This window comes from Chlorocebus sabaeus, chromosome 15 (genome assembly GCF_047675955.1).
Source record: "Chlorocebus sabaeus isolate Y175 chromosome 15, mChlSab1.0.hap1, whole genome shotgun sequence".
NCBI classification, from domain to species: domain Eukaryota; kingdom Metazoa; phylum Chordata; class Mammalia; order Primates; family Cercopithecidae; genus Chlorocebus; species Chlorocebus sabaeus.
The window spans coordinates 32,646,404-32,671,694 of NC_132918.1; the positions used below are offsets into that span (position 1 = coordinate 32,646,404).

A 25,291-nucleotide genomic window follows, 5' to 3' on the forward strand; every position below is an offset into this window, starting at 1 on the left:
TATTTAGGCATTTGGAAATATAAAGCTACATTTTAATCAAAACCCTTATTTACTATTATTAAATTAAAAGATTCTACTAAAACAAAAAATAACACATCTGTTAAATCTGGTAGGTGAGTATGTGGAGATCTGTTATATTAGTTTCATATACATAAAATTTCATAATGAAAAATTTGGAAATTAAAATACATTCATAAGAAAAATATATAGAAAGTCTACATATTTTAGTTCTCCTCTCCTTAAAGATTGGGAAGGCAAAAATGAAATTACATTACTTGAAAGAGTTTGTCTAAAACTATCCCCTTAAATGTTTTATACTAGCAGTGCCCTTTGAATTTTAACTTTCTGAGCTGATATTACAATATTATTCTTGGTACAAATATTGTTAAAATATTTAGAGAAAATGTAATATTAATATGGTCCCACACCCAAAAGTGGTTTGGAATTGGATCTATTTATACACATTGTTTATGATGCTCTAGTATAGCAATATATAGCTAAGCATATTCTAAAACATCTCATTTAAGTTAGGTAAGCAGTGACTTAAGAATACAAGCCTTTATATGCTAAGTATTCAAAGATTTTTTTTTCATAGAATCACATATTCAACAGCCTCAGAAATCATGCAGTTTATACTCTTTACTTTATATAGGAACAAACTGAATCCTCCAGAGGTTAAGTGCCAGTGCATAGAAGCAGTTCACCTAATACTAACCCAGTGCTTCCAGCACTGCGCTTATTTTTCAAGTAAAAGCAGTAAACAAAAATAATTTTTCCTTGAAAATAATATTCATATGTGCTCAGTAAAAAAAAACTTGTTACCTATCCAGATCATAGAAGAGAAGTCACCAGTGATTCCACTGGAAGCTCAAGCTTTCGCATCTTGCTTTTACCACTCACTCCACTTGGCCATAAAAGACTTTAAAAATAAGCTAAGTCCTTCCCCATTAAACAAACAAACAAACAAACAAACAACTTTGATAACTTACTGAACAATATGGTATCAATTTACTTGTCTTTCGATTTCCAAACAAGTCAATAAACATACATTTGCAAGAGCAGATGCTCAATAATTTAGTCAAAAAATAAATACAAAGCTGAACATTTACTTAAAAGGTAGAGTCAACAAGGAAAGAAATTCTACTATAATATGATGATATGATACAGTCACTACCAAAATTGAAGATTATATTAAAATGTTACAGAAAGAATTGGGTTAAAATTTCAAATTAAAAAATACTAGTCTGTAACAAATCTAAACAATATTTTAAAGATGTCACAAGCCCCTTTTCTAATCTAATCATCTTCGCTTATTTGTTTTTTGCAATTATGAAATAGGATTTTCTTATATAAAGTAACCCATTCTTTCCTGTATTGATTATAATAAATTTATCATAAGCCTATTCTTACACATACTATAATTAAGGTAACCAAAGTAAAAAGAAAGTTGAGTCTGTGCTGACGCCATAAAAGACAAATTTCATGGTCCTCAAATTTTCCCTACAAATGCTTTAAATGATATAGTAGTATTAACTTGCAAATTTTGACAGAATTCCAGCAAAAACCAGCTTCACGTGTGTATATATATCGCATCTAGCACTAAACAAATAAAAAGTCCAAGTTGTAAAGTACCATAAATAGTATAACTGTATTTTTACAAATTAACAAAAAGCTAAGTAATACATGCGTATATATGCCTGAAAATAGAGAAGGATACAGGAGATGAGTGGTAACTATTAAGACATGATTGATGGCAGGTAGGAAAAGATATAATCATGTTTTAATGTATCAGTTTTTTGACATACTACAATGAACATGTATTAAAGTACTTTATAATATTTAAAAGTATATAATGAAGTTTTTAAAAAGGTAAGGATATAAACAGATAAAGGACAAAATGTTCTCATAGTTCTCTCTGGGTATACTGGAATTAAGATATTGTTTTTATCTATCTTAAGCTACTTACAGTAACTGGAACTGTTACAATTTTTTCTTTCTCTACAAAAATACTGATATACTTTAGAAAGTCTTATGCTTTGATAAATTTTCACACACTATTTTAACAACACTATAAGTAAGGGGAAAATGAAAAAAGTGAAACAGAGCAGCTGTGTGCCTTTCCAGAGGTTGTACAGTAAAATCACAGTATTCTGACTCCTTGTGCTGTGCTCTTCCTAAAATAAACAGGCTGTGTGTGTTAAAATTAAATATAGATGCTATTTTTCAGGGGCAAATGGTAATAACTGTGGTTAAAGACACCACTGTGGCAAAGGCGTTCTCCATCTTAACTCCTAATACCTTGACTGGAGAAACAGAAAGCAATTGCTGTTATCCCTGTTGCTAGTTCTCTCTCTACAGTTACTTAAGTTAGATCCCAACAAAGCCCCTGAAATAACAACTAGGTACCACATGGGATGTCCTGCAATGAAGGCAAGCCTACATTTGAACCCTAGGTTCAAAACCCTGTTTTGAACCCTAATACAAAAAACAATAATAAGAATACAACATTCAAGGTCTGATATTTAGACCCTTAAGTAATGGGAAGTGGGGGTTACTTTAATGCATTTAGAATAGTTTTATTTTTAAAAGCTTTAATAACCTCAGGTGCATAAAAGTCAAAAAAGTTATCTATATTAAACATAATTCTGAGACTATTAACAATATCATGAAAATTGCATGACATCTTGTCCTTTTTTTTTAGACGTCAGCCTGCCACCATTTCCTCACCATTTTAAAAACCATTATGTCTTATAATAAAACACACAGATCTTTCTCTAGAGGGTGAAAGGAGGAATTGGGGAAGGGCAGAGAAGGGCCCAAGTTCATGCTATTTGAATGACTGGACAATATTAATCATTTATTACAGAAGCAATTTTCAATAAACTTGTAACTCATCAAAATGTATCAGAGAAATGGATCACTTGACATGGCACTGTTTATGACTTGATTATATGCCAGTCCTCAGATTTAAGATCTGTAAACTGCCTAAGAAATTATGACAGTAATATGACATTAACATGACATTAACATTTTATCCACATTAAAAGTATTTTAATTTGCACACATTCATAGGACACACTGTCTGTTAAAAGGAAAGAGAAAGATTTATGGAATTGGTCTTGTTGAAAGAAGAAAAACTTCATGCTGTTTCATCTCATGATCACAGTTTGAGGAAAGTGTCTGTTTTAATATGCAGTTTTACCCTAAACCTCAAATGTATATTGTCTTAGGTGAGAAAAATAAATTAAAATGTTGGGAGAAAAAGTATCTATTATGCTGAAATCCTTAAATAGTGACATGAGCTAACATTTTTAATCAGTGTTTAATAAATTTATTGAGTATATGGGTAACATTAGTGCATTTTGAGATAATACATTCTCAAACTCATTTAGACAAATGTCAAAAACATTTCTTCACAACACAGTAAGAAAATATAAAGCTAAAACTGAAATATTTAAAATGCCACAGACGAAAGTTTAGAATAGAGTTTATAATCTATTTTTGCATTTTCTAGCTCATGTTGTATATTAACTGAATTCCCAAAAGTATGATAACAATCCATTAACTATGTTTATGCTTGTGTTAAATAGGTTAAATAGAGCTATTAGTCTGAAAACTGAAATACGGCAGTTTGATTTTCAAGTCCTATGTAAAATAGTCTAAAACAGAAAGGAGAGGGTTTTTATTGGAACCTGATCGTTATTGATGAATACCTAATAGCAATGGGCCTGCCTACATTTCTGGCAAGCAGAACTATATTCTTATAAACCATTGATGGGCTAAACAAACTATTAATGATGGTTGCTTTTCAACACTTAAAATGGCCAGACTGTGTTACTTGACCACAAGGACAGGTAGGTCATCACTCTCAAATGTTATACAATATAAGAAACATAAATGAGACCTCTGTGGAGAGACAAAACCCACAGGTATGGCTCCAGAGTTCTTTTGCCGTTCAACTATTAATAGAAAACAAATCCCATTTAAAGCTGTAAATACTTGTAACCCTTTTCACTAAAAGATGTATTATCATTCATTTAATTTTCCACTTAAAGCTTAACAAGGTATTATTAGTCCTAGGTTCCAACTCCAGTCCTGAAAAAATACAACTTAACATCTAAACCAAAAATTTTAAAATAAATGTCTATGACTCTTGCAAGATAAGATGAATTTTTTGCCCCTCTATAAACTTTTTGGAGTACCCCTTCCCCTGGGTTTATGAACACCCAACCAATCATTCACAGGTTGCAGAATAATACTCAATGAATACAAGGAAAACACCTAGATTCTTCACCAGATTCAGAAGGCCTTCTTCACTGGACACATGTCTTTCAATTGAATGCTTTTTAATGTATTTTTCTTTCTGGTGGTCACTGAACTAGCAGCATTAACCTTGCTTAGGAGCTTGTTGAAATGCGTAATTTCAAACTGTGCCCCAGACCCAAAGAATCAGAACGTGCTTTAAGCAAGAATCGCAGGTGACTCAAATGTACATTAAAGATGGTGGAGCACTGCCCCAGATCACTCTGTACAGTTACTACAAGCCACTTCTATTTATTTGACTTTCAGAAAAGAGAACAAAGGAAGCTTTAGAAACATCATACTGATCAGGATAATTCATTTCATTCCTTGCCAAAGGGGGCATAGCACAGCTGTCCTTCTTTCAAGCCAGAAACAACCCACAAAACTATTTTGACCTAAAAAAGTAAAATTTTTCATACAGCTCAACTTAATATTTTCTGATCTAAATCCTTCTCCCAAGAGAAAAGGATAGCATCATTTTTATAGTTTGCTTATAAAATAATAATAGCGGTATTGCCATCAAATGGCAAGGCTCCATCTCGTATGTTTTTTTCTTAATTGGAAAAACAAAAACATGTTGACTTCATTAAGCCCCCCAGCTGAAAGTAAACATTTGAATCCCCATTCAGTAGTCCAATAAGCGTCACTACTCACTACATTATCCAGAACTTTAAAACATAATGGTAGGAAAAATATGGAGATGCCAGGCGTAGTTGCTCATGCCTGTAATCCCAGAACTCTGGGAGGCCAAGGAGGGCGGATCATCTGAGGTCAGGAGTTTGAGGCCAGCCTGGCCAACATGATAAAACCCCATCTCTAGTAAAAATATAAAAATCAGCTGGGCATGGTGGCAGGTGCCTGCAGTCCCAGCTACTCAGGAGGCTGAGACAGGAGAACCACTTGAATCTGGGAGGTGGAGGTTGCAGTGAGCCGAGATTGCACCACTGCTCTCCAGCCTGGGAGACCAAGCAAGATTCCTATCTCAAAAAAAAAAAAGAAGAAAAAAGAAAAAAACATGGAGTCAGCACCCTTTGATAGAACAAGAAGAACTCAGAGTCAACTTTCTACAACTTTGGAGCAGCATTAAAAAAAAAAAAAGTGCCAGGAACAACATCTAATAACCACCCACCTCCACTCCTTCAACCCTTCTATGATAACAGACATAACCCTGGGGTCATTATCAGAAGGACTTTCATCTGTAAGTGATTATTCATCAAATTTAAAAAATTATTTTCTTAAGTTCATTATAAAATCTAATTAAGCATAACACTATAAGCAGTGTTTTCACTCATTTTCTTTAAGCCTTAAAAAATGTTATAGGCACTGAGCTATGACACAAACCCACTGAGTATGCAGCATTACTTCTTGGAACCTGAGGGTCAAGAGAAACCTATACACACACGAAGCATATGCTACCCATTGTGCTGTTAGCAATAAACCACTTTGCCTCTGACTCAGGAATCTCATATCTTCTATACAACTGTGGAAGACATGCAAGTAGGCTAAAATCTCAGACCTTTAATAAAGAAACACAATAAATATAATGATACACACAGTAATTTTTCCAGGATACACTGTTAAGCAAAAAAAAAAAAAAAAAAAAAAAAAAAAAAAAAAAAAAAAAAAGAAAAGAAAGAAAAAGGAAAAAGAAGAACATACACACACACACGGTTTTACCAAAAAAAAAAAAAAAAAAAAAAAAAAAAAAAAAAAGGATTAAGAATAAACTAGAAGTCAATAAAATTGGCTATTTACAAGGGGTGGAGGATAACAGGCTAGAAAGAAAGAGAGCGACACACCTCTTTGAGAATACCACAGTGTATAATTTTGACCTCTGGAAGCATGTTAACATCATACATGTTCAAACATAACTAAATCAATAGGAATGGGGACAAAGACACCTAAATTGAATGCAAACAGAAACAAATAAATGCAACTATATTTCAAATAAATAACATAACTATACTCATTGGAGAAAAGGAACTGCAAATAAATCTTGACCTCTTTTTAATAGGGTTGTTTTACTCAAAGTATGCTTGTAGCAATTCTAAAACTATTTTATGTACATTATATGACTGAACAAATGAGTAACTGTATCGGTGTTATTAGGAGTCAGGGTTCTCACTTGTTATAAGAACTCAGAAGCCATCATGAAAAGATTCTCTCTTGATAAATCTGGGACAATCTGAGCATCAAAATAAATAAGGAAAGTAATTGACAATAACCTATTTAATAAAATTAAAATCACGAGTCCTTACTCCTGATAAATAGATAAATAAAATAAAGAAGGTGGGCTCTTCCTTACTGTAGAATGCTGGCTGTAACATGGAGGGAGCAGTAGAATTGGAAAATCTATATTTTGCAATCATCAGACAAGAATCATCAATGGATAACAGAGCAGCAGCCTTCAAAGTCTTAGTCTAGAACTTTAAAGAGGTATAGACTTTATGGGTAGTGAACGAGTTTGTGAAAAGAAAAATAAGATGGTATTGGACAGCATATTATAAAAAATTTAAGCTGAGGAAAATGAGATACTAGGACAGTTCTCAGGATCACCTGGCAACATTGAGAGAAATAAATAATTAAAAAAAAAAAAAAAAAAAACCCAAAAAAAACAGAGAGGGTGAATCAATGGTCTAGGAGATTGTAAAAAACTTAAGGAATTCAGTGCTTGAAGAGGTTCCAGGGGAACAGTCCACCTACTCCACTCTTATCTCCACAGATCCACACTTGCTTTCTCCTTTTCAGGGTTACATCTAACTATATACCAAGAAGAGCATATACACATATAGTACAAAATCAGGGCAACTACGTTACCTGGTAGCAAGTATAACAAGTGACATATGTAATTTTTCTTAACTTATTAAAATGTATATTGGCTTTTACCCCCTTAGAACAATGCTAATTCTCTATGATAATCTAAGTAAATAATTTTTAAAAAATAAAGACTGAAGAAAGCTATACAAAGAGATTAATTCCAAATGTACAGGGTGCTTTTTCATTTTAATTTTATCATGTATTTTTTAACACTGATCTCTTCAAAAATATACTTCTAATTGTATTTGGATGTACAGCCAATTCACAGAAGAGCTACATATATGTCAGAAGGCTCTAAATAATCCACTCAGCAGTGAAAGGGAGAGACACAAACCTCAGGTGCCCACAGGTACTAGACAGAACAGGTTTCATTAATGCTCAACCCATAAATTGTGAGTTTAGTTCCATTTTAGGCATGAACCATTTTAGAAAGGTTTATAAAGGTATTCTTCATAACATCACTGACTTTACTGAGTATTATTAATGTAAAATGCAAGATGGATGAATGGATAGATTAACAGACAGATGGATAGATGAATATTGTTAATAGTTCACAGTTAGTGGGTCAATTACAACATCAAGTTACAGTCTTTCAAACAACTAAGATAAAATGCATTCAAGTCATCTGCTTCTTACTCCCTAATTGTATGCTAGTCCTGGCTCTTTATTCCCAAAATGCTTATCTTTGAAATATTTTATTTTATTTTTTTTTTTATTTTTTTGAGACGGAGTCTCGCTCTGTCGCCCAGGCTGGAGTGCAGTGGCGCAATCTCGGCTCACTGCAAGCTCCGCCTCCCGGGTTCACGCCATTCTCCTACCTCAGCCTCCCGAGTAGCTGGGACTACAGGCGCCCGCCACTGCGCCCGGCTAATTTTTTTCTATTTTTTAGTAGAGACGGGGTTTCACCATGGTCTCGATCTCCTGACCTTGTGATCCACCCGCCTCGGCCTCCCAAAGTGCTGGGATTACAGGCGTGAGCCACCGCGCCCGGCCTATCTTTGAAATATATTTGAGGTATATGACATAAGTAAAAATGAAATATAACTTAGTGTCAAGAACAGGGAAGAATACTTAATATATAATTATTCTTCAATAAGTAGCTATGTTTTATACAAAGTTTTAAAATAATTTTAGCCAGAGTACTCTTTCTTCAGATGAAATGTTATTAAAAAGTTCAAAAGTTTACTCTACAAAATAACTAAAAGTGGAACTATTTTGGTTAAAGTGAGTAGTGGAAGTCTGCAGTACCGACTGCTTTGGGGAGCTTTCCGGGCAGCCCAAGGCACGGCTAGAAAAACCACTGCTAGATAAAATTATGAGTACAATATAAATGTGTGAAATAGTTACTGAAAATGAGATGCCACTAGTAAGTATAAAAAGTATGAAATTTAAACTAGTAAAACGTCAAAGCCATTTTCATTTACTGAAGAACATGAACAAAGTAAATATAAAGTCTTTTTAACAAATAATAATTTACAACAAAAGTATAAAAGACACCTCAGGCCGGGTGGTTCACACCTGTAATTCCAGCATTTGGGGAGGCTGAGGCGGGCGGATCACCTGAGGTCAGGTGTTTGAGACCAGCCTGGCTAATATGGTGAAATCCCATCTCTACTAAAAACACAAAAAAATTAGCTGGGCATGGTGACGGGCACCTGTAATCCCAACTACTGGGAAGCTGAGGCAGGAGAATCGCTTGAACCTGGGAGGCAGAGGTTACAGCGAGCCGAGATCGTACCACTCACCAACCTGGGAGAAAGAGTGAGACTCCATCTCAAAAAAAAAAAAAAAAAAATAAAAATAAATAAATAAATAAAAATAAAAAACAAAAGATACCTCATTTTGGCACTATGACAGCTGTTCTTCCTTGCTGTAAGCCCCTAACTGATACTGGAATCATGTTACAGATTAACATGTTTATTCTGAGGTCCATATGTCCTAAATCTATGTGCTATTATGAAGTGATAAACGGTGGTTCAGGAAATACTTTTTAATGATGAAAATAAGCATGTTATTTACTAACTTCTAATCCCCAAATACATAGCTCAAATTTTCTATTATATCCTCCTTTTAAATAATTATCTCTAATTTTTAGGATCACTTTAAAAAGTCTAGGTTTCCTCAGTTTCCATTAGCTGTAAAAGAAAAATCAAAAATTCCTGTTTAAAAAAAAAAAACCTGCTATAAGTCAAAATGAAGCTGTCTCTTTCTACTGTTTGCTTTTGTGGAAGCAGAACAAACGTACATTAATAGTTAACAAAGCTACAGTATGATATACGAATGAAGTCTTGCATTAAAAAACTACTTAGACTGTATTTACAAAAGAATCTGTACCATTAATTATTCAATATTTGGATCTGACCAGAAACTGGAGGATGACTCTGTAATGCTCAGTTTAAATGAACTATTTAATGTTGTAATAAACACTCAATACAGTGGGCTCAATGAATTTCAGACATATTACAATTGTGTGGGTTTTCCAATTTTTTGATCAATAACAGATTTTAATGCTAAATCAGTTTGAATTTCACTTTTCTCTAAAATGTTTAGTTAAACCAAAAATTTTGCATCTCAATTATTTTATATTCTAAATCTGAATGTAGTTTAAACCAATGCATTATTCATAAAGCAAAGACATGAGGAAAGACAAAGCTGTGCACTTCTTTCAAAGCTGCTAAATTGCTAAAACATACCACATTTATGCATGCAATATTTGATTGTGTTTTTCTTAAAACACAAGCTTGTTTTCATCAGATCAAGATATGCCAAAAATTCTACACCAAACAATTTTTGTTTATAATTAAAGCAAGCATCAATCCAAGGATTGTCATCCATTTTATTTCATCTCTACATCAAAAAAAAGTAATTTAAAAAAATTTTAAATTCCCTTGAAATGATAAGAGAAATGAAAATGTAAGTGCCTTCACATAATAACAGTAAGCTGACCCTTTGGGAAATGGTTGACTTTCTCAATACAAGGTATTCAAAGCTCATTCAAAAGTGTTCATTTAGAATGCAGATATCAAAGATGATGCAAATGTTCAAGAGAAAATTAGAACTTACCAGATGTTCTAATCCAGCTTTGATGTTTCCAGATTCCCTAAAATAGAAGAATAAAAGTTCTAAATAGTTGCTAAATCCTTGTCTGCTCTAATTTTTTTTACCTCAAAAATGTTTTATAAACCCTTGTAATTTTTCATATGTATTATGTTCATAACACTGTTTTTAAGGACAAAACAATTTTTATCAAAAATGAACAGATAATTTATATTAGATTTACCACAAAATTGGTATTTCACTAAAAGAAGTTTCAGATTTTTCAAAGTCAATGAAAAACATAAAGAACTCAAAAACATCATTTTACGCTTCACACAGTATCTATTCCTTTCACACTAGCTTTTCTTTTCTTTTTTTTTTTTTTGAGACGGAGTCTCACTCTGTTGCCCAGGCTGGAGTGCAGTGGCCGGATCTCAGCTCACTGCAAGCTCTGACTCCCGGGTTTACGCCATTCTCCTGCCTCAGTCTCCCGAGTAGCTGGGACTACAGGCGCCCGCCACCTCGCCCGGCTAGTTTTTTGTATTTTTTAGTAGAGATGGGGTTTCACCACATTAGCCAGGATGGCACACTAGCTTTTCTATTAGAAATTTTATTATTATTTCCAACATTATGAAAATGTTCAAATTTACAGATTCTATCTACCACCCATATTCTACAACTCACATTTTATTTGGTTTCTCAAATATCCATCCATCAATGGTTACATTTTTATAAAAAGAATGTACACATAAAGAACACATTAGTGAGTACATAGCTAAATAACTAAATCTTAACCTATTTTCTCTGTCATTAATTTTATGAATTTAATGTACACTACAAATCAGGACCTGAGATCATTTTAATATTAAAAAAGAAAATATCACCAAAGAAATCATAAACATCAAATATCATGATATATTTTAAGTATTAAATTTCTGCTTTTTACTGTAAAAGAGACTGCTCATGGAACTAAAAATACAAGTATCTGTACATGTAACAAACATAATTTAAATATAGATTTGTTGAAATGTGGCAGTTAAATTTTTTCTGATTTCAATCTGTACCAATTTATTTACGACAAATGAACTTTGGCTTTTCTCATTCTGACCAAGCAGTATTTTAGTTCCATTATACGTACCAAGCATTACCTTTTTTAACAAAAAATTATAATCCTACCACATTGCAGAAACTATTAATATAAATCCTCCAACAATAAAAAACATTATTATATTCATGATGTTTAATCTTCTCCCCACATCTCCTTGCTTCTCTGAGAGGTCTCAACTTTCTTTTCTATTTCTGTCTTCTACTTTTTCTTTGCCAAAGATATACTTACCTGTTTCCTTTGTCTTGCTATACTATCTTTCCAAATTTCTCCATTTTTATTCCCTTCAGATTTGCTGCTGGAAAACTGTACTCATGGCTTCCAACCTTTGCTCTCACTGCCCAGTCTGATATATTAGGAGTAAATTCCCACTTCTACTGATTAGCACTAATTTTCAGCCATTCTCTTCTGTATTTCCTGCTTCTGGCAATCTTAGCAAAACTATATATTCAATGTTTAGATATTTAATGGTTTCTGAAACTCATTATTTAATCTCTAATGTCTGTAGTCGTACTGACAAATGATAGGAATAAATTACTGCAAGGTGTGAGAGAAGGCTACTATCTATATAAATAATTATTTTATACTTTATCATTACAAAATTAATGCATTTATCAGAGCTGGAAGTCAAATGAATCTTTACATTTTCACAAGAACATTCAAATACAGTTATTTGTATAACTTAAAATTTAAACAAAAAAGTAACATATAGTGAAACATCTGAACAGGGCAACATACGTGTGTGTGTGTGCGCGCGCACACACACACACACTAAATAAAATTAAATCTTCCTCCCATCACTGACTCCCAGTTCTCAATCTTGGTTTATCCTTCTGAAGATATTCTATGCACTCGTGTGTGTGTGTGTGTGTGTGTGTGTGTGTGTGTGTGTGTCCTCCTTCTATGTCTGTTGAAATCCACAATAGAAGCATATTATACACCTCGTTTTGTACCTTCACTTGGCAATCTATCTTAGAGTCTGTGCTATATAATACACATCTACTTCGCTTTCTGCCACAGCTACATTGTCACAAAATGGTTCTTATTAGAAAATAATATTGCAATATAAAAAGAACACAAGTGATCAGATTCAAAGTATAAGTCCATACTTCAGCATCTGAAATAGCTGGGGCTAGACATGCTTTATCAGAATATTTCAGATTTTAGAAAGGTTAAGGTATGTCATACAATGGTGCCAGGAGGGTCTGATGCAGCATCTCATCATCATACACGTTAAATAATTCTGAAAGAAACATATTAATGTCCACACAAAATGGGATAAACAAAGACTGTAAATAGCCTCATTTCAGGGTAGGTTTGCTGTCAACTGCGTCTGCCACAATCTTAGGGAAAATCACTTAATTTTCTGAGATACCTGTATTTTAGAACGAGGACAAGAAACTGTTCTTTAAAACAAAAAGAAAATGTAGGCTATTGCTTTGCCATGTTTCTAAGTAATTCTTTAAATTAAAAGATATTTATAAAATGTTTTGAATGGCATGGCTGAGAGAAAACAAGACATTATTCTTGGCACATTCCCTTTCCTTCACTATCAAATGTAACCAAATGTAATCAACCACAGGGCCCTGGCTATTCAATATCCTTAATTATCATTAGATCTAACTATTTCTATCTTCACAGGTTTTATGGTATTTCAGTCCTTCATCTTTTCTCCCTAAATTCCTGCAATATCCTCTTATTGAATGTCAATAGTTCCTGCCTTGTCCCATGTCAATTCATTCTCCATTAACACAGCAAAATTTTTCTAAAATGTAAACTTAATCATGTCAATTCTCTTCTTAAAATCTACAATATCTTACCATACTGCAGTTTACCTATTCCCTCTGTTATCTTGTCAATGCTACATTACGTGAAAAGTAACAACAGCAGCCACAACAAGCTACGTTTAACCTGGTTTCACTCACCAATGAACCACTTTCTCCCTCTACCTAAAATGCTCCTTTTCTCCCAGCCTCCTCTAATCTTCCCCATCTAATAAAAATTCACCCTTCAGGACTCATCCTAAACCATTCTTCAATTGGGGAAACCTCCACCCTTTCCCACAAATCATGTAATGAATTCTTCCTATATGTTTCCATAACACTCCAGGCATGTCCCATCACAGAACTGATCACAGTATTTTATAAATGCCAATTTACTTTCCTACTTACACCAGTGAAGTGAAAACTCCTTGACGATATGCATTCCATCTTTTTAATTTTTATATTCCGGCACCCAATAAAATGACTGAATCAATATATTTAAGGATATGACATCTGAATCACAAGATAAGCTTGGGTACAGAGTCAGTAGCAACCAGCTCAGGTCTCTGAGCAGTACTACGCAGTCCCACTCTATCTCCAACCCATGTAAAGAGCAAGGCAATTTGCAACACTGAGCTGCTGCCTGAGATAAAACAGTAGTATTAGGAGGAAGGCACAGGTGCACGTATGTGCACGAACATGTGTAGGGTGTAGGTGGTTATTTATTTATATATTTATTTATTTATTTTTACTGTTTTTGAGGGTGTGGGAGCCACAATGGGGAAAGTAGTTGAGGCTACACTAGAACACTAGAGGTTGTCCACTCTAGTTTTTAAATTAGCTTGGAGAAGCACAAGTCAGATCTTAGGTTTTTACCCCTCCTTTTAGATTAAAATTACTATCTGAGGCAGCTAAATGTTGTTAGGAAAAAAATAGATGAACTCACAAGGAAAATTGTAAGATGTATAAACCAGAATTTAAAAAAATGATAATCTTATCCAGAGAAAACAGAACGAGAATGTGAACATAATAACATCTTCAAAGAGATGATTTTTAGAAATATAAGTATGAAAATGAAGTTTTGAAAAACAACCAATATATGATAGTGGGTATTACAAACATAATCATTTGAAATAAAGAACTCAGAGGATGGATTGAAAACACAATAGATACAGACAGAGGATGAATTCATAAGCTAGAAAACTGGGTAGAAGAACTATTGTAGAAGGCATAGGGAGGGGGCAAAAAGACAAGACAAACAATTGATAGAATTAAGAACAGGAGTAGAAGTGTTAACATCTATATAATGAGAATCCTAGAAGGAGGGTTAAAAAAAATGAAAGAGAAGAAATATTTGAAGAAATAATGACAGAGATTTCCCAGATATAAAAATATTCAAACTCAGGTTGAAAGGGCACATAGAGTGCTGAAAAGGATGCTTAAAAATCCACAGCAAAGCATATTATACGGACATTTAAGACTATAATGGATTAAGAGAAGTCAAAAAGCTTCTGGAATGAAAAAGGAGATCCCTACACAAAGGAAGAATAACACTGATATTAGACTTCTCAACACTAAAGTGAGGACAAGAAGATAATGGAGTAATAATAACTCTCAAGATAAAGTGTTACAGGAAAAGAACTGTGAACCAAGAATTAACATATAGCTAATAAACTATTATTTAAATACAAATAAATATAAAGAAATTCTCAGCATGCAAGATTTCAAAAAATTTACCACATAAAGACATTATTTAAAAGAAGTCTTGAGGAATATAATGCAGGTAAGAAGGGAAATAAATTCAGGAAGAACCAACAAGGTAAGGCAAGTAAAGGATGGCCTAGAATTGAGCAATTATTGTAATCTAAGTAATCAATAACTAAAAAGAAAACCAGAGAAAGTTCACCCATAATCATCTGGAATTGAAATTCCAGAAAAGATTTTCAGATTGGATTAAAAAACAAAATCCAGCAATGTATTATTTACAAAAGACACACAATACAAACCGATTCAGAAGAGTTTCCCAAAAAAAGAGGTTTCCCATAACTCCAGGCAAATATGAACCAAAAGAAAGCTGGGGCAGCAAGTTTAATGGTTTAATGACAAAATACATTTAAGTCCCCTACTCCCATACATACATATGTATGTATGTATTATGTATGTATACATATGTATGTATATATGAAAGGAAGGTAATTTTAGGTAATATATACATATATGAGAGTCAGAGACTTAAGTATATTCTAGTCTAGTGAAAGACAAACCAGTAAGTTTTCATTTATATCTGGAAGGTTTGCATATACATAAAGCTTAACATATCACATTGGGACACCTAAGTTTACTCAAGTTCTCCATGAAAATCAGTTTTCTTTACTTTTACTTTGGTCAAAAACATAAGGAAGAATGACCATCTCAAAACAACACAGGTAAAGTATCATGAGTACATAAATACAACACAAGACAGTATGACATACAATACTGGTTTTAGAAGCAGAGTGCCTACACTCAAATTTAAACACTACTACAAAATAGTCATGTGAGCTTGAGTAAAATCCAACTTTTCTCAATCTCAGATTGTCCACCTATGATGTGAGGCTTACTTGCCTTACCTAACATACCAGGTTGCTGTTAAAAAGAAGGATAATGTAGATGAGGATAAAAAATAAACTATAGAAATGTTATTATGATGGAGGATATTTAAACACAAAAGTCTTAAAAGTGATTCTAAAAGTTTTAATGAATTTGAAAAAATAGGGAGGCAACATCCAAGACATTGATAGAAGGATCTTACAACAAACGGTATAAAATCTGTCCTCTTTAGTGGTCTGTCTCTTGGGTTGTCCCTGTCATGACTTCATCAATATTTGTGCAACTCCTTTTGCCCTGTGCTGAAAGCAGACTTAATTCAATTATAGGTCTCAAAACTGATAAAATGGTCCTGAAGTGGAAAATGGGAAGAGATTATTGGCAAATGAATAAAGATTTGTATCGAACTAACACACAGGAGTACAGCAGGTCTTTTTTTAATCATTCCCTGTCTTAAATCTTCTGGGAACCATGAGTTTCCCTTCCCCTCATGCAGCACATCGATTTCTGAATTAGACTGCAATATTAAATAATTAATATACTTGCCATGATTGATGTTCTGCATTAGTTGAATATTAGGTTATCAATCAAAATCCACTTGGTTTAATGTAATAATATTGAAAAAGTGTCACAGGCTGTTCATCCAATTTGTAGTTGAGGCAGCACAGATAGTAATGTTGGCATAATACCAGGCTCTAAAGCAGGAAATGCAGTGGCTCAACATGTATGAAGCAGACATTTTAAAACTAACTGGGAAAAGGCTGAGGTTGCTCTAAATAAACCAGGTAGCACCTCATAGTTTCAATCTTAGACATGAGAAGATGCCATGTATCAATCATGCCATGGCAGGCAAGAAAAAAATTAAAACTAGGTATTACTTTCCCTTTGTTACAAACAAATTTCATTATTTTTCCAAAAGAAATATACTCTAAGTCTAAAATCTATTGCTATAATAAAGCTTATGTTCTCTTAAGAAATTTGTAGACAAAAAACTAATATTTTTTTTAGACCTAGTCTTACTAGAAAGTCATTGACTTTTCTTTCCTTTTCTTAAAACAGAAAAACAATATCCATCATACCAAGTGAACATTCAGATTTTTAGTAGTCTAGAGGAATCAGGTTAAGGAGCCACACTTAATAATGATATTTATTTTGAAAAAATACTATTCTTTCTGATGATGGCAATTTCCTTTACTATTAATATTTTGCATCTACATTTGTCAAAATATAAGCTTAGGAAAATAACTTAAATTACTTGATTTTCCCAGTCAAGTAATGATAATTTTTCTCATCATTCCCTATTATCTCAATCCGAAATCTATTATAGATTTAGTTATAAAAGTGATTACTTAAAAACAAATTTAAGAAACAAAAGATATCTACAAGAAAAGTGACTTTTTTGCGGGGATGAGTAGAAACTTAACAAAATAAATATAAACCAAAACCATTTCAAAGAGCAAGCCAAAATTTCAGTGAGGGTTTAGTTATAAAATACTCATAAACCATAAATCACATAACTAATTGAAGTAGCATTAAAGTATCATTCCACTGAATAAGTCCTTAGTAAATAAAAGATTAAATATAATCAGTAATATATGTGTTATCCCATGTACAAATGTGTATATATACAGTAATTATGGAAAGTGGAGTTAACTATTAAAAATAATAAATTTTTTAAAGAGACATTCTGTCAGCCAGGCTGGAATCCAATAGAAACATCTAGTTAGACTCTAACTCCTGGGCCCAAGTGGCCCTCCATCCTCAGGCTCCTAAGTAGCTATGACTGCAGGCATGTGACACCACACTCAGCTAGTTTTTTTCTTATTTTTTGTAGAGATAGGTACGGTCTCGCTATGTTGTCCAAGCTGGTTTTGAACTTCTAGCCTCAAGTGGTCCTCCCACCTCAGCCACTCAAAGAACTGGAATTACAGGTGTGAGCCACCACACCTGGCTGAAATAAAAATGTACAGTAGATTTTTTTGTCATCAACTAAACATATTATTTAGTTTTAAAAGATTAGTACGCTGCAGTTTTCTATGGATATAAGAGCTAAGATCATGGTTAATTTTGTATTTTTTCTTTCATAAAGCAAAATCTACAGGAGTTGGATTTTTAGATGATGTCACTGAAGGCTTATAAAAGCCTGACTACACACATTATTAAAAATCTACATTTTCCATCTCAAACAACAATGAAAGCATTTTTACATGTATTAAATTTTGTTATGTATCAAATGTCATTGATGAACAAAAAGTTTGGTAAAATATAAATCTAAGAAAAAGCTGAGTTCTAATTTCAGCTCTACTATTTACTCATGGTCTTTGTTCAGTTATATATTTCTCAAATTTTTCTCACCTTACATTCAAAATCACAAATTAATAAGATAATCAGCATATAATATAGAAGTCACTCAGTAAATACTGGTTCAATATAACAGCCTAATAATGGACCAAATGACTATACTCCACTTCCAAAACAAAAAAAAATCTTTATATAAGTTTCAGCTTTTTTAATTGCCTTGAAATCCATTTCAACTCTAATACCCATAAATGAAAGTCAGTCTCATTTTCAAATATCAAATCTTGGATGGATGGATGGATGGATGGATGGACAGACAGATAGATAAATTTTGGCTAGCATCCAATAGAACACTACAGATATCCTGATATAAGCACATTCTTATGTTCTATTTGCAAGAAGGTACAGTGTGTTGGGAAAAGCAAGCAAAAATAATTTCTATTTTTGTATTTTAACCCAATTTTTAAAAAGGCTTAATGTCAGTACTCTGATCCACAAAGATCTTCCTGAAATTCTCAGTTTCTGCTTCGCAGGTTTGGTTAGAATTCTTAAATCCTAACTTTTCTCTTGAAGTGAGCACTTTTCTCTTGATTGGCGAACACCTTGCAAATTAGCGGCTCTAAATGAATATTCTTATGTTACTATGGTTCAGAATGATGATTTTCAGATGTTTACATTTTACAAGCAGTTTTTGATCTACTATTGGTAATAAAAAAAGCTCTAGAACCTATAAATCATTTGCACAGATAAGTCTACCATAGTAACAAAATTTAAGTGTTTTGTTTTCTTTTTAAGATCCTTTAGTTTTATAGACAAATGTTAGTGAGCATCCACTATGTCAGGACAAGTTTAAATTAAATATGTTAAACAGCCAAGAACTTATGATACATACTTGGCTTATTCCAATGGGAAGCTGGACACTTAAGCTGGTATGGATCAGTTTTGCCACTTAAAACCAGTCAAATAAGCAGAGTTCATAGAAAGGGTCTACAGGGGAAAGAGAAGAGATTTCAGTATTTCTGAAGTCATGCTCTAGATAACAGTTGCAACCAAAGGAAAACTAAAAATCTGTCATCAGTAGAGCTGATGTAAAAGAACCAATAAAAGAGATCTTTTAGACACAAGATAAATTATAGCAGAAACAGATTTGAAATGTCAAGGTGAAGGAAGTACAACAGAAATGTTATTTCCTAAGCTCCCTTAGCTCCACTATAAATTCTGAGGGGATAATAAAAACAATAACAACATAAACATCATCAACGGAAGAAAAGCAAGAAGAAATATGGCATCTATGTCTCAGATGCTAAAAACTGTGTTGTCAAACCAAGGCTAGTACAGTCAGTCCTCCCTATCTGTGAATCCACAACAATGAAGTCAACCAACCACAGATCAAAAATATTCGGGGTAGGGGGGAACGTGTATCTGTAGTGAACATGCACAGATTTTTATTCTTGACATTATTCCCTAAACAATACAGTATAACAACCACTCACATAACATTTAAGTTGTACTAGGTATTATAAGTAATCTAGATAAAAAACATAAATTATAGACAAATACTATGCCATTTCATTTCAGGGACTTAAGAATCCATAGACTTTGGTATGTGCAGTAGGCCCTGGAATCAATATCCCACAGATACCGAGGGAAGATGGTATATAAAATAGTTAATGTCCTGGCCGGGCGCGGTGGCTCAAGCTTGTAATCCCAGCACTTTGGGAGGCCGACACGGGCGGATCACGAGGTCAGGAGATTGAGACCATTCTGGCTAACACGGTGAAACTCCGTCTCTACTAAAAAATACAAAAAAAACTAGCCGGGTGAGGTGGCGGGCGCCTGCAGTCCCAGCTACTCGGGAGGCTGAGGCAGGAGAATGGCGTAAACCCAGGAGGCGGAGCTTGCAGTGAGCTGAGATCCGGCCACTGCACTCCAGCCTGGGCGGCAAAGCGAGACTCCGTCTCAAAAAAAAAAAAAAAAAAAAAAAAGTTAACGTCCAATCCAGGCAGTGAAAGGGCATGTGATACATGCTACCTATCTCGTATTTCTCACATGCAGGACAAACACTCATCATCAATGACAACTCTCTTTCCAACTGAGGTCAGGCCCAACTCAACACATTTTACTAAGGAGTCAAGGCCAGTTGTCTGGAGTTAGCAGGTGAGATGCAAGCTATTCACCATCACCCCCCACTTCAACCCATGCTCTTGACCTTGTTCAAGGAAAGTTCATAAAAAGGAAAAATGACCAGATGTGTTAGAGTGGTTGGAAAAGATTTCAAAGAGAAGGGTAATTTTAGCTAGATCCTGAAGGATTCATTGTATTTGGGTAGACTAAGTACATAGAAGAGAGGAGGCAGGAAGAGAGAGCTCAAAGGTCCAGCATGATCTGGCAGAATTCAAGTATGAAGAGTGATCTGCCCAGAGAAGATGTACTAAAAGGTCATACAACTTTAATTAATTAAAAATAAGTTTTATAATGTAAGTTTTTAGGTCCATCACATATAGTTGTGCATGTTGTTCATTATGAAAAAACAAAAAAATCAAAGGGGCAAGTGGAAGCTAAAAGCTATATGCCCTGGCCAAACAGTATATCCTGGTATGCATCCACAGGAAAAAGACATCTTGTATAATATGCACAAGGGTGCCACATGGGCTACAAGTGACCCAGCAAATAATAAATGCTTATTGTAGAAAAATTCAAAATCACATCTGGTTCTAATGAAGAAAAAATAAGTTACCTGAAATTCTACTAGCCAAAGATAATAGCTTCAATATGTCCTTGTTTTTTCCTCCAGACATTCTTATGAATACGCACAAATACAATTATTTTTCTTATAAAAATGGGACCATGGTTTATTTGTTATATAGCTTAAATGTTTTCACTATTTTATATTGTAAATAGCTTCTGGGTGTTAATAATATACTTGCATATAATATTTTAATGTTTGCATACTATTCTGCATACAGATGTACAATAAGTTAACTTACCCCTTATTTTCAGACATTTAGGTTCTTTCTGATTTATCCTTATAAATAGAACTGGAGTATAAGAAAAGAATAATCTTTAGATTTAAAAATCATTGATGATTTTATACAATGTTTATTTCACTTGCAGTACTGGGGTTAAATAATTTTTATAAGGGGAAATAAACCTAGTATATTTCATCTCCACTATTTAATCATAAATAAATTCATGCATTCTAGTACTTCAATATAAGTACAAATATTTAAATATCAATTAAATTCACATTACAATTATAAATAATCTAAATTTAAATGTAATTTTAAAATGCAATTTCTACTTCCAAAAATTCTGCTATAAAATTATGTCCCAATAATTTCATAAAAGCAATATATTCCCATATGTAACACAGTCAACAATCCCAAATAGAAGGTAATAAATATATCCTATTACATCTTTAGCTGTTAAAACTGAGGGAAAAGGCTAGCCACAGTAGCTCATGCCTGTAATTTCAGCACTTTGGGAGGTTGAGATGGGTGGATCATGAGGTCAGGAGATAGAGATCATCTTGGCTAACACAGTGAAACCCTGTACCAACTAAAAATACAAAAAATTAGCTGGGTGTGGTGGCACATGCCTGTAGTCCCAGCTACTCAGGGTACTGAGACAGGAGAATCGCTTGAACCCAGGAGGCGGAGGCTGCAGTGAGCTGAGATCGTGCCACTGCACTCCAGCCTGGGTGACAGAGCGAGACTCCATTTGGGCGGAGAAAAAAAAATTGAGGGAAAAGTGCAACATGTGGATATTTTTCCTGAAAACAGCAAAGTTTGAATAACTCAGACATTGATTATCCAAGTCTTCAATTATTAAAGTCTTTTAATGATTTTCTCTTCCTTCTGTTGTTGTTCTGTTTAACTTCTGTTCTCCTATTTAACTCAACAGGAAACTGAAAACTAAGGTATAATTTTAATCAAGTAAGCATTTAATAGTGCTAGGAAATAATAATGAAGTCTTTCCTTGTTTAATGAATCAAACTCCTCAGCCTACAATTCAAGATTCTCGCTCAAGTCAAATGATTTGCCATTTCCTAAAGACCTCTTTGCACTTCCCAGCACTTAAATTTTCATAGTATTTGTCTAAGTGAACTGAGCTTCTCAGAGATTCCACCTGTGAGGAAATACTGAACAGAGTTTGTCAGGCGCTGTACCAAGCGCTTTACATAATCCGCTCACTTAATACTTACGATTTTATCATAAAGAGATGTAATTATTATACCTATTTCATAGATTAGATAAATGAGCTCAGAGAGATTAAGCAGATCACACTATACCGCTCAGGCTCAGCTAGAAAATTGAATTCAATTCCCAAACTTTAGCCAAGGGAGAATTTATTACTGTCAATTCTAAAAAACAATAACCTCAAGAATAAAACAAGATTTTACAATATTCCTTTACTCCTTAATTGGAAACATGATTAGGAAGGAGGCAGCAAAGTGGTGAGGATTCAAGTAACAATAAACACTAACCCTGACTGATAGGCTACTATATGCCAGGCGCTGAACCTGGTCATTTACACTTACATTCTCATTAAATTCTTACAATATTCACAAAACAAATACTGTATAAATAGCTAACATATTTATACAGTTAGGAAAATTTTATAGTGTACAGTAAAGATCCATAAAACAAAAGGAAATGGCATTTTTCACCTAACAAACAAGCAAAGGTGAAAAGAAATGATGTTTCCACTGTTGACAAAGGTGCTGAGAATCAGGTAGCCTCATGCACTGCCAGTGGAAGCAGAAAATAACACAGGTTTTCTGGAGGGCAATTGGGAGAATGTATCAACATTCTCAATAATACACACAAAGCCTTTGCCTCACAGTCTACTTCTCTAAGTTTGTCCCAATGATACATTCACAAAATATTAATCACTCCATTGTATTTAATACAAAAAAACCCTAAGAACTAAATGCCCAATAATGGCAAACTGTCAAATAAAATATAATAACCACACAACAGAAAACGATATCACCATTAAAAATTGTGACGTAGTTATATATTTTCACAAAATGGTCTTGTGCTATAGTAAGTTTTTTTTTTTTTTTTTTATAAAGCATGTTACAAAATGTAAGAGGGTAGGTTTTATACATCCATGTGTACAGTGTGGTACATGTCTGTTTATCTAAAAAGATATAAACCAAAAAGTAAACAGTATTTGACAGTGGAATTATGAGTGCTTTTTTTGTTCATTCTAATTGTTTATATGTTTTCTAAAGTGTCTTCCATGAAAAAAAAAATTAGTCCAATTTTTAAAATATTTTAAAAAAAATCCTCACAGCAGTTTTATTGAGTAGTGTATTATTCTGGGTCTACATTCAGCTCACATTTTTCCTGTTATCTATAATCATAAATTATTTATGTACATACCTTTTACCTCTAGTGTTCACTTTGAAAACCTTGTCTACATTTTTGTTCACCCTTATACCATCTACATAATTTAATACAAATAGAATCTTTCTAATTTTGGTATATGATTATCTAAGCTATAGATTACTTCAATTTAGAGATGGAGAATGTGAAATAGAGATAATGAACACAGTTATGTTCGCAATGCACGAGACAAACAGAAATAGTGAACTCCTCAATAATGTATCCCCACTTTGTCTATGTAGTTTTGGCTCCTATCACTAACCACCAAAAGTCCTCCAATACCTTCTCCCTAACATCAATGTCTTCATATCCCAAGTCTATGTCATTGTCCTCTTTATAATCTACCTTACCTGACTAACAATTTTCTGCCAATATGTAACTCTTCTCAAACCAGTTCATTATCGCCTCCACAATTTTGCTCATCCATTCATCTACCTAAAACAATATTCTCTTCCTCTCAAAATCTACAAATTCTTATATTTATTGTACAAGAACCAATTAAACTCTCACCATGACTATGTTCATAATAATTTCTTAATCTCTAAACTTACAGTCCTTCCTGACATTTAATGGGTAAGCACTAGGATCTTTGCAAATGTCCCAAGTTGAAAATGCAATAATACATGTAAAGTGCTCAGCACACTGCATTTAGCAAATATTACTAATTATTGTCAACATCATCATTACTACACAGACCTTTGATGAGGATTGTCCAATACATTAACATGAGAAGAAAACAAAACCACTGTGAGATACAGTGCTGACTGAGCAGGTAGCAGGCTTTATTCATTGGCTAAGTTACATGACTCCTTCACAGCATCCTCTCAGAACACAGACTTTAAGTCATGCCACACAAAAATTACAAATTGTCACAAACAACAGGCCACATCACTTTGACTAGACAGAATATTAAATCTGTGGATATCAAGGTCAAATGCACTGCCCTTATAGAAAACTCTCAATAGTCTGGCACTTAATTATCAGTGATTATTTTATGTGGCTTCTATGTATATATCCGTTTCCCAAGTTAATTATTTGCTTAGGTAAACCTGCTTTGTTACCACATGAAGCTCTTTGATAAGCATAGACAGGGCCGGGGGTGGGGAGGTGGGTATGGCTGAGTCATTGGCTGCATCTCCCTCCAGAAAACTGCAAAGCACTGGCTGTTTACCATGTATGTGTAGCAGTATGAGGAGGGCAGCTTTCTTCCATGAGGCCTGCCAGGCAAAACCCTGTAATTGCCAATGGTTATGTCTGATTGGTCACACATCGAATTTTGGTCTGGAACCAGTTTCCTCAGTTACCATGTTACTCATAGGCTTCCCTTCAGTTTGACTTTTTGAAAGAGAGAACTATACACATACTCTGTCTCCCATTTCCTACCTCCCACCACATCCAAAAATTACTCTTGGCTAAAGTCATCAGTGGTTCCCCCATGTTACCAAATCCAAAGAGCTACTTTATCATCTTTCTCTTTATACAATTCTTAGAACCATCTGATACTGTCTAACATTCATATTCATGTTGATAACCCCATGCTGAACTCATGTTCAATACTTCACAGCCTTTCCTCACTTGTCTTTTATAATATTACATCATTCAGGTTTTCTACATTTTCTCAAAAAAATGGCTCTTCAATTCTCTTGTAATTTCATGCTCTTCTCTCTAGCCACCAAAGGTAAGAGCTCCCCGAGGATCAGTCCTGGGCCCTGGTCTTGTGCTATACTTTCTTCTTAATCCATCTCACCCTCACACACAGCATTAACAGCAACCTATATGTACACGTGGGAAAAATGCATATCATTCATAAGCTCCAGATTCATTTATCCTGTTGTCTATTTGGCATCTCTATTTGGGTATCTAAAAAAACAAAAACAAAAACAAAAACAAACAAAAAAGCTTATGCTCAATAGATCCAAAACTAAATTCTTGAGTTCTTCCTTCAAAATTGATCCTTTTCAGTATTTCCTATTTCAGAAAAGGATTATATC

General features: G+C 33.8%; 1 protein-coding gene across 1 annotated transcript in view; it reads right to left on the bottom strand.

Moving 5' to 3' along the window:
* RSRC1 (arginine and serine rich coiled-coil 1) overlaps positions 1 to 25,291 on the bottom strand; it is a 413,404-nt gene that overhangs the window by 215,286 nt on the left and 172,827 nt on the right. The window contains exon 7 of the mRNA XM_073023806.1: positions 10,183 to 10,219. Coding sequence (XP_072879907.1) covers positions 10,183 to 10,219 — 37 coding nt within the window. The remainder of the gene's footprint in view (positions 1 to 10,182; positions 10,220 to 25,291) is intronic.